This window comes from Cucurbita moschata, unplaced genomic scaffold (assembly GCF_002738365.1).
Source record: "Cucurbita moschata cultivar Rifu unplaced genomic scaffold, Cmos_1.0 Cmo_Scf00062, whole genome shotgun sequence".
Classification (NCBI taxonomy): domain Eukaryota; kingdom Viridiplantae; phylum Streptophyta; class Magnoliopsida; order Cucurbitales; family Cucurbitaceae; genus Cucurbita; species Cucurbita moschata.
In genome coordinates, this window is record NW_019268578.1 from 902,008 (window position 1) to 912,128 (window position 10,121).

At 38.6% G+C, this 10,121-nt stretch overlaps 2 protein-coding genes across 5 annotated transcripts; both read right to left on the minus strand.

Annotated features, from left to right (window-relative positions):
• Positions 1-22: 22 nt before the first annotated feature.
• LOC111437111 (protein-tyrosine-phosphatase IBR5-like) lies at positions 23-3,068 on the minus strand. Of its 3 annotated transcripts, none has more exons than XM_023074948.1 (6): positions 2,756-3,068; positions 2,224-2,482; positions 1,338-1,437; positions 1,030-1,087; positions 797-903; positions 23-370 (listed from the first exon to the last, which is right to left on the minus strand). In XM_023074948.1, exons 2-6 carry the CDS (start codon positions 2,458-2,460, stop codon positions 54-56), a joined length of 819 nt encoding a protein of 272 aa, XP_022930716.1. In that variant the 5' UTR covers positions 2,461-2,482; positions 2,756-3,068; the 3' UTR covers positions 23-53. The 3 variants fall into 3 exon arrangements, with proteins under 3 accessions (XP_022930716.1, XP_022930715.1, XP_022930714.1); XM_023074947.1 differs by having other exon boundaries at positions 2,224-2,504; XM_023074946.1 differs by having other exon boundaries at positions 2,224-2,504; positions 2,641-3,068.
• A 457-nt stretch (positions 3,069-3,525) lies between these two features.
• LOC111437109 (tRNase Z TRZ2, chloroplastic) lies at positions 3,526-9,270 on the minus strand. 2 transcript variants are annotated; one of them, XR_002709393.1, is made up of 9 exons: positions 8,724-9,270; positions 8,349-8,511; positions 8,182-8,252; positions 7,577-7,672; positions 7,381-7,494; positions 6,131-6,199; positions 5,821-5,895; positions 4,612-4,767; positions 3,526-3,789 (listed from the first exon to the last, which is right to left on the minus strand). XR_002709393.1 is itself a non-coding variant. In XM_023074943.1 (8 exons), the coding sequence occupies exons 1-8, from the start codon at positions 9,090-9,092 to the stop codon at positions 4,681-4,683; spliced, it is 1,044 nt and encodes a 347-aa protein (XP_022930711.1). In that variant the 5' UTR covers positions 9,093-9,270; the 3' UTR covers positions 4,472-4,680. The 2 variants fall into 2 exon arrangements, 1 of the variants encoding a protein (XP_022930711.1); XM_023074943.1 differs by lacking the exon at positions 3,526-3,789 and having other exon boundaries at positions 4,472-4,767.
• Between the last annotated feature and the right edge of the window lie 851 nt (positions 9,271-10,121).

Consider the following 10,121-nt stretch of genomic DNA (forward strand, 5'->3'; position numbering starts at 1 on the left):
CTTTTTTTTTTTTTTTTTTGCAAAAAAACTACTAAGATGGCGACTAGTGAGTTTTAAGCACTGTCCATTTGGATGTTGCTGCTGGTTGAGTTTCTTGGATTTGCGCCGAAGGGGCTTGCGGAGAAACTAGTTTGAGTCTGGCCAGCGCCAAACGTGAACTCGTGAGAAGGTAAGTCTATGTTGGGGGCGGAGAAGATAGATGTTGCACCAATGGTGTTGAATGGAGTTGTGGGAACTGGGTCGCAGGTCTTTGGGAAGCCGAAGCTAAAAGAAGGCAGACCAACAGGAGGGAAGATTGGTAAGGTTGGGAGGGCGTTTTCGGTTGATCCAAAAACCTTCTGCTCATACTCTTGCAGCTGCTGATAGATAGCTATTTTCACAGACCAAAAGATAGGTCAGAGTACATTATTTGAAGATGAAAACATTCCCTAATCGACTAGAAGACGTTAAAATGCAATAAGAAAAAGGCATCATCGAGTAGATTGTAGCGATCGAACAAAGTTGAATGAAATGGAAAATAATCAGAACAAACAAGTTATTTGACCAAAAGATGGATACTGCAAAGCAGATGCAGTGCAGGCCTCTGTTTCCAGTCCATTTGGTAAAAGAAATATAACAAATGTGCACTTCATGGTAAGTAGTAGGGGTAAAGGCATGTCTTATGGCAGCTCGTGATCCACAAAAAGCACATTCAACTTAATAATTCAGAGATTAAGGGCGAATTAAACGACTAAGCAAAGCGATATTTTCTAGAAAAGCAGACGAGGAACTTCAGGATAATGTGTGAAATACATACGCTCAGTTAAGTCAACAGATGGCCTCCGCTCTTTCACCCACTGGTAACTCTGAGCAAGTCTCCATCCTTTGCATTTCATCAAGAACGCGATTACAATAGCTGGAGACCTATGATCAATAAGTTTAATCTATTAGCAAGGATATTATGTAGCCATTTCATTCGTTGGTCCCATGTCGACCGGGTACATAAATAGTTTCAGAGTTCCAGTTTTATCAATGAATAGGGGAGAGAACCTGTTTTTTCCCGACATGCAGTGCACCAAAACACGAGCCTTATCTCGTTCACATTGATCTGAAAATCATAAGCAACACCGGGCATGTTACACTTCTCTCAGTGAATGACAGAAAGCTAGTCATGGTCTTAACCGAAAGCCATTCATTCAGCAGATAGTAATCTTATTTAGCATTAAAGTAATAACAGTGCATCGATCTTTTTATACGAAAGTCGGCATTTAAAAATGAAAAACATAGCAAGACATGGACTAACCTAACAAATGAATTAGCAGATACAGTTCATTTCGGAGAAGATAAAGAAAAGGCACCTAGAAATTCAACAGCGTCATCAAATGGTAACGTCTTGTCGTATTGGAGGCAGTGATAAGTGAAGGAGTTCTTGTAGAGATTTTGACAAGCAGGCACAGTCTGCAAACATAGGGCGGAGAAAACCAATTGTTCAGCACCTAATCCATTTCAATGGCAAGTGATAGCAACATACAATACTCTGCATAAGTAACAACTGTGAAATGTTCTACGATGAAACTGCATTTTAGTACGATCACCAGCACGGTCAAACTCATTTATATCCATATCCATAGGATCTTAGGGCTGATAACGTGACATCGTTAGTTATCGAAAATGCATAATTGATTAGCATAATAACTCAATCCCTCCATTTGAGGCCTCTTAAAGGCGAGCAATCCTACATTTCAACACATTGACATGCATATAAAAGCTTCTTCATCAGCATCGCACAGTCGAACTTTAGTCGAAATAAAATTATGCCTACCGAAGAAGTAGGAACTGTTCCATCACAACAGAATCAATACCATGAACAAAAGAACCTACACCATGATGCTGTAAAAGAGAAGAAAAAAACGAACCACAACCCCACTTTGCAGACAAAATCCTTAACTTCAAAGGTCAACTGCCCCATTATGATCCAATTAGGCAACAATAACAAGTAACTTAATGGATGATTTTCGCCCCCAAAATCTTAAACCAGGCAGAGTTTTGTAGATAAAATGCATACCCGTAGTGGAAATAGGACAGATATTAATTAAACATTCAGATTAAGGAACAATCAAAAGCATTTATATCCATCAGCTGAAGCAACAGTAGCAACCTAAAGTGAACATCAAAATTGACAGTACTCGATTCAGAAGGGGGAATAAAATCTGAAGACACAGAGAAGGAAGAAATTGAACATACGTTAAGAACGCGAGAAATTCCTTGAGTCTTCAAAAGTTCAGACCGTGAAGCGTTGTCATAACTTCCCAAATAGAGAAACTCTGGCAAGATCTCTGAAGGAAACGCACTAACTTGCAAGGAAGTTTTCTCGGATGTAGCGGGAACACGATGACCACATATCCCACAGACTTCCCCTTCTTCGTATTTGTGATAGTGGCCACAAACTCCACAAGGGTTCTCTCTTTCCCTCTTCCTCATAGCCAAAAACCGCGATTCAGCTCTGACCCAGATGAGAAAACCTTCTAAATCACCAAAAAAACGAAACAAAACAAAAGAAAGAAACACAGGCGATGAAACAGAAACCCCCCAAATTAGAACGCAATCAGAATCGGAGTAAACAAAAAGGGAATTATTAAGCCAGAAACTACCAATTCCCACCTAGATAAAAACAAAATAAAGCGCTTCAACGATGGAAAAAGAAAAGCGCTGCCGCAGGGAGCAGAGAGAGAGAGAGAGAGAGAGAGAGAGAGGCGCCGATGCAGAAGGGCGTTACCACGAAGCTTCTTTGATTAGATTGCGTGAGGAGGAGTTTTTGAATTTGGCTGTGGTGCCTGTGCTCTCTGGTGCCTGACAACGAAAAGCCAAAGGGGATCAACAGCTAGTATATATGAATCGCCAGATACAGACGCATGACATCACAAATCGCAGGGTTTCTCCAAGATTCCCCAGATGGGTTGGGTTGGACATGTGATGAGTCCATAAAAACATTTTTTTCCCCCTTTTCACTGTCCGTAAGATCCATAACCTTAATAAACATTATTATTTCAAGGATTCAATTGATTTCACCACCCCCTCATGCTGATCTCAACATAATACTCATTTATCAAAGCTTGGATTTGCGTAATTAGCAACAAAAATATCTTCTTTTCTTATCCAACCTTACGTTACTAGTAATGAGTTACCAATCATATTTCTCCACGTCAATGGGTCCCCCCCGTATCCAGTGCAGTCACTCTTTTCTCAAACGTAATTTCTACGCCTTCATTGATTGTTCTTTCTTGGCTTCGGTGTTCATTTTTGACAAAATTTTTGGGGGCTTTTCTAGTTTAATCCAAAACGTATAATCGAGTGCTTTCTTTTTAGTTCTTAAGAAACACTCCTCGAATAGTTTTTTACGGTCTTTTTTCACAACGAAAAGGAGTGGTTGGGGTTAAGGAAGCCTTTACTTTACGTCAATCAAACTCCAAATGAAGCCAAGATATTATCGGCTTCTGAGTTTTCATGTGCTCTGGACGTACATTATAAGCCAGAATTTGTAGTATTGTAGAAGACGAGAAATGTTATGGTATTGATCGAAATGATAGGGTGTTGTAAGAACAAAGAAAGTACATCACTCATCACTCATTCTCTGTTTGGATCTATTGTGTGGTTGAAATGAATTTGGGACTATTTTGTCACAGTGATGTCTCCTATCACTTTTATGATATGTTGCAGTGTATTGGTACTGTCCTCAACTGGAATGATGTAAGCTATAGGCTAAGCCTTCACACCACAGAGCCTAAAAAGCTGGGAATTTCCCTCCGTTTCCTGCAAGATAACAACCCATGTTGAGTACAACAACAAGCATAACGAAGGTGTTGTCCAAAGGTTCATGAACGAGCGATGGTTCCTTCCGGTCAATCCAGGAACTAAAGGAGGACCCGACAATGGAGAAAGATATCTTAATTTAGATGGGGGTAGAGAGTGGGACTGTGTGTACTTTGTTGTCTTGGAGGTGCATTAATATGCATGTGCTGTGGTTTGGAGGTGCTTTAAGGCAATGGAGAGAATAAAGGAAGAGAGGTCCTGGCTAACTACATCAATTCTAATACAGATTCTTCATTCTATCTCATTTCTAACTTAGTTTTTGTTTCAGTCCTTTAAATTGTCCTCTTCTCTTCCACATCCACTTGGTCCCATCTTTAGTTTTCATCTGGGAACTCGGTAATGTAATTCATTCAGATGATAGTAGTGGTTCAACTAGAGAGAAAACCCTGCTCCAGGGGGACTACCAAGTGTGTAAGTGGGTCATTCCGGTTCGGTTTATGGCTAAGATCGACCTATCGTTTAAGAAAAATCGACACTAAGACCACTGCTGCAAGACAAAAACTGATCATAACCAACGACCAAAACCGAACTGACTGAAATGGAGAAAGTCTATTGATATCCAATCAATCAATCAAATAAAAATTTGGACCTTACATTATACAAAACCAAACTAACCAACATGTATAGCTTAAACTGCACCTCTATTGATTGAGTTATAGCTTCAAACATGTGTCAGAATGCCTATTAATAAGGCAAAATATAGTTTTTGCTAAGGGGATAAGGCTAAAGAAAACAAGAATCAATTTACAGAGAAATAATTACCTATGTTCCAGTCTCTGCTTTGATGCTAAATATAATTACACTTTGTTCCCAAGAATCCCATAGCCTACATTAATACACTGACTTGAAACCTTCAGTGAGAGGAACGACTTTAGCCGTCACCTTGGACTGCAACTTTGATACCGCTTTGCGGATGTCCTGCAATTCAAAAAGCATTTATTCGTCTGTAATTGCTGACACATATGAGCTGTTACTTTTAGGACGCAGGTCAAAGATTAAAAGCAATTTTGGATTAGCTATTAATGATCTTTAAAGGCAGATGAGTAGGTTTCAACTATGACTTCTTCAGAGCTGAAGTGGAAACTGATTATGCAGCTAATCAAAGAAATAAGCATATAAGGTCGACGTGGGCGTGCCTAACAGAGAGTGCATACAAGAAATCAGGCACGAAGCCCAAAGTTGTGATGTGAACCAATGCATGTTAGATGATCTGACTCATAACAGAGGGTGTTGCTCTATTATTGAGGAGGAGCTCTTGAGTCTTGAACCCTCCTTTTCGCATTAAAGGAAGAATTTTGTGACATGCTTGTTTCGTCATTCTGTGAGGCATTTGGCTTGAGATAAATAGTAGGATCTTTAGAGGATGAGGAGCTTTGGAAGTTGCTTAGATTTAACTCTTCTTTATGAGCGTCTGTTAATCAGGCTTTCTATAATTACCAGCAATGATTTCATGCTTTTGGATTAGTCTATTATTGTAAGAAGTTTAAGGGTTTTTGTTGGTGGGCTAGTAAGATCATGATCATTTCTTGTAAGGGTGTGGAAATCTGTAACGACCCAAGCCCACCGTTAGCAGATATTGTCCTCTTTGGGCTTTTCCTTATGGGCTTCCCCTCAAAACTTTAAAACGCGTCTGTTAGGGGAAGGTTTCCACCTTCCCATAGCAGACGCGTTTTAAAGCCTTGAGGGGTAGCCCGAAAGGGAAAGCTCAAAGAGGACAATATCAGATAGCGGTGGATCTGGGGCGTTACAAAACTCTTCCTAGTAGACGCATAACAACGATACGTAACGGGCTAAAGCGGACAATACCCGGTGGGTTTAGGCTGTTACAGTCCTTGTACATTCTTTCATTTCTCTTAATGAAAACTAAACTTCGTATTATTTATTAAGAGAAAAGAAAAAAGGCACACTGCACGTCAGAGACTTGTCATCACGAGTGCAGCTAAAAAAGAACTTCATTGAAATAACTTTCACCTCTATATGGTATCGGGATGAAAAATGCGTAAGCAGAATAGCTTTATTTCGAATCCACTGTGCATTTTCAATGATCTGCAATTTTGTGAAATCATAGAGTCAATAATTGTATCAATAATGATGATTCAACCATGGGATGAAGATACATTGAACAGACATTAGAACTAAAGTTAGGAAGGATTAATATTCTACCCCGAACCCTCATCATAAAAACGAGATGAATTTCGTAAAGGACAATAAATGTTCAAATATGTAATCAACAAAAAGGACAGCTCATCACATAAGAGACGACAACCAATGCTTCAAATACCTCAAATATGTGAGTATGACCATGTTCCCTTGCATGTTCTATGCTGACTCCTTCATCCAGAAAAGTTGCCTGTTTTCAAGAGGATTTATCAGTAAGATGCAAACTTTAACAGACAAGAGGTTTAAAGCAAGAACACAACACCAAACATTAATACCATTTGCAATTCTTTTCCATCAAATTGATTACAGAAAAATATTTCTGGCCAAGGAGGAAGAGTAGCTCGAAGCATGATCCGGATAGGGTGGAGGTCAAAATTAAAGTCATTCAAAATATTAGGAGAATCAATCAAAAAGATCGAAGTCCTTCCAACTATAAGCTAGGAATAGGAAATTCAAGGTGATGCTTCAGAAAGGTTAGAACAATGAGATAGACTTCGTTTTGATATGCCAATTATATTGATTGAGGAACAGAATAGTTCGTATACTTTTGAAAGACTGAGCTACTAGTTAACTTTCCCTCCTTCCCTTTCTATCTTTAATAATAACTGTATTACAAAAAGCGACCCATGTCACACACACAGCCATGGCACCATTGACATATGATGAACCCATGCATCACATGATTAGCCTGTCGCTTATGCCATGTAACTTTCTCCTGGAGTAAGTAAACAGTGGAGGGATTTTTTTCTTAACATTTAGTCTATGGCTTAAGCCACCCTAGAGAACAAAGTATGTTTTCAGGTAAATAACAGTAGGCCTTATAGCAATGGATATTATCATCATTGAGGAATGGAATGTGAAGTGTAGGTTTGCTAGAAGTACATTAGGGACCATTGGCTGTACACAGAGGAATAAGGTGGCAAGGAATTAAGTTAGGCGATTACGTCCCTATTTCAGGCTTAGGTTTGCAATCTCCTTACTATTGGGTTGCTGTCATGTTGTAACAAATAGTCAGATTATGAAGAGAATCCCCAAATATATCTTGAGAAAGAAAAGCCGATAAAAGCATAACGAACATGTAACGGCCTAGATCCACCGCTAGTAGATATTTTCTTCTTTGGGCTTTCCCTTTCGGGCTTCCCCTCAAGGCTTTAAAACGGGTTTCCTAGGGGAAGGTTTCCACACCCTTATAAATAGTGGTTTGTTCTCCTCCCCAACCAATGTGGGACATCACAGAACATTTGGAGGCATGGCAATTGCTGGAACAACGCATTTCTCCCCGGAAATTAGAATAGAGTATTGATCACAATTTGATAAGAAGCTCTATCCAAGAAGAGAGAAAAAGTTGAACCGGAGTTTCACAGTTTATACCTCGGTTATTAGAATTTTCGCCCTCAAAGCATCGGCATTACGTGGATCAAGCATAAAATCTGTCCTTGTATCTCCTGTGAAGGCCACCTCCGGGGACAATATGGTGTCTGTAATCTGAAACAAAAAACTCGAAATCAAACCAGTGCCAAATATGGAAAGACTAAATGATGGAACCAACTATTTGTGCAAGACATGCCTCGACGCCAGATTTCTTTAGCTTCTCGATCTGTTTCCCCTTAAGATGCATGTATTGCTTCTTCAATTTTTTTCTAACCGAATAAATGACATAACCCTGCATACAATGTGAAGTATTTAATCATATGTTCTACTGATGTAACTATTTGAGACATGCTTCAATATCGAAAATAAAATGATCAATATCAAACCCGAACCCATCTCATAGTCCTCGTTTCTCAATTTTTGGAAACGGATAAAATCTACTATCCTAAAAGTAGGTGATCGATCACTACTCGCATTCTGCCCTCAATAAAAAGACAGCTACTTCTCGAGTCAAAAGAACGTGGAAACGCAAACAGGGTCCTCACTACAACTGTAAAACCAAAAATACGCAGGCACAAGGATTTGCTACCCAAGTATTCGATCTTAAGAAAATAATCGGCTATAAGAAATAAGATTCCACATATTAATCCACATACAATGATTCATTCCCATTCATGAAAAACCTGTCTCCTGAAAACATCCTGTAAATAAAAAGATAACTAAAGCTACACTCTCAAGTACTATCAGATCTGTAAGGTCTCCATCAATATGTATAAAATGAAAAAGATAGATAGAGCATACCTGGCTCGGAATCACATGATTTGTTTCAAATGCTCTGCAGACAAGGTTATTCCGCATTTCATATGTGTCTCCTGGATTCAGAAAGTGATGTTACATTCAGTTCTGTCAAACAATGATGCACACTTCAGTGAAAATAAAGAACAACTACGCTCAAATACGCAACCTACCTACATCTAGTGCAACCAGATCAACGTCCAACTCCACCTGGCCCATGGTCCTGTGAATCTCAAGTAGTTTCTCCACATCTTCCTTAATACAAGGAGGCACAAATACCGTAGGAGGACTTAAACTATATAAACCACGACTAGCTACATACATTGGTAGCCCACCCTGAAGCAGAACAAGTTGAAATCACCATCAGAAAAGGTTCACAATTCTTGAAGAAATCTGGTTCTTAGTTCCCTCATCAGCTTAATTGACAGATTATAAATAGCACATACTTAATTGAATATGGTGAATAGTAAGTTAAAAAATCTTTAGTGAAGCGACAACATTGATAATAGAAGCGGATAAGGTTCATTGGTTCAGCTAAAGAAGCTTACAATGTGATCAAGGTGGGCGTGAGTGATGAATACAAAGTTTTGTTGAATGGCTCGAGATGGGCACCTCCCAATATCAAATGCACACTTGAATTCAGGAATAATAATACAGGTTTCTTGCCCACCAACTGAAATGCCCTCGATTGAATACCCTTCTAAATCCACCCCTTTTCGATTAACCTGTGACCGAGCTCTCCGGTATTCTTCTTCGACGCCGATTGTGGATAAGAGACCCGAATCTCTGAAGGAATTTACAGGATTCCCATGTCTCTGGAGAGCAATTTTCTGAGGTTTCGGTGACTGTAAAATGGGTTGATGAAACGGGAAAATTTGAGGAGCTGTGAGTGGCGAAATGGGCATGGAAATTTGCATCTTTTTAATGGGTCAGAAGGAAATTACAAGGGTTTGTGAAGGAGAAGGGATTTGAAGAGAGTATTGGGGTTTAAGGGAGGTTTAATTGGAGTCCCAGATGACGGATAAAGTGGATACGTACCTGCCGCTGGTTGCGAGGGGATTGAAGCGCGAAATTCCCTTGTAGAGATGACGAACTATAAATATAAATCCAAATCCCTCATTTTAAACGGAAGCAAAAATACATAAATCCTTAATTACATAGCATCATTTTTTTTAATATATCATTATTACCAATCTTTTAAATTTCTCGATTTTAGCCGTACTAAAACTTTAAAACTCTTGATTAACTTATTTAGTTTAAAAAATTATAAAATGCTTATGTGCACTGTTTTTATTGGGATATTTGTGCCTAAATTCTAAAAATTTCGTTATACAAATTTTCTATTTATTAGTCGGATTCTCAATCGAGACACAAACTTTTATTGTTAATTTACATAATTCTAAGTTAGAATGAACGAATCTCAATAAGATAAGCCGATTTTTCCAATCCCTTATTTCATACAAGTCCACTAAATCCTGTTCGAGTCCCTCTAGATCTCAACCAAGAAATAATCGAGACATATGAGAAGCTACCAATATTTTGAGTAGAATTATTTTATTTTCTTATTTGCACTTTTTTTTTTCTCTCTTTTTACACAAAAATGTTTCGCTTATGGGCGTGTTTCCATGGATCGTGGAATGAGAGTGAGAGGAGTTATGAAGGTGGGGAGTTGAGAGGGTTTGATATAGGCATTAGAACTAAGTATCCTGAGTTTTGAAGTTGAATCTATAAAATAAGGGGACATTGTGTAAAAATTTGATGGTAACAACTTCACCAAGTTCATGTTTCGACCGAACAACCAAAAATTTCTTCACGATACTCTAAAACATGTTGAAATAAGTCGAATCCAACACATAAGAGAAATAGTTCATGGGAATGCAAGAAATCATAGTCTTCTTTTTATAAAAAAAAAAAAAAAAAAAAAAAAAAAAAAAAAAAAAAAAAAA

What these genes read in the sequence shown, in the direction of transcription:
- LOC111437111 (XM_023074948.1), bottom strand. Translation starts at nt 2,460, where the DNA reads ATGAGGAAGAGGGAAAGAGAGAACCCTTGTGGAGTTTGTGGCCACTAT. An exon ending in GAATTTCTCGCGTTCTTAAC is followed by an intron (nt 1,438 to 2,223) that starts GTATGTTCAATT and finishes CTATGTTTGCAG; the next exon opens with ACTGTGCCTGCTTGTCAAAA. An exon ending in ATCTGTTGACTTAACTGAGC is followed by an intron (nt 371 to 796) that starts GTATGTATTTCA and finishes CTGTGAAAATAG; the next exon opens with CTATCTATCAGCAGCTGCAA.
- LOC111437109 (XM_023074943.1), bottom strand. Translation starts at nt 9,092, where the DNA reads ATGCAAATTTCCATGCCCATTTCGCCACTCACAGCTCCTCAAATTTTC. An exon ending in TCTGGTTGCACTAGATGTAG is followed by an intron (nt 8,253 to 8,348) that starts GTAGGTTGCGTA and finishes TTCTGAATCCAG; the next exon opens with GAGACACATATGAAATGCGG. An exon ending in GTCATACTCACATATTTGAG is followed by an intron (nt 5,896 to 6,130) that starts GTATTTGAAGCA and finishes ACAAAATTGCAG; the next exon opens with ATCATTGAAAATGCACAGTG.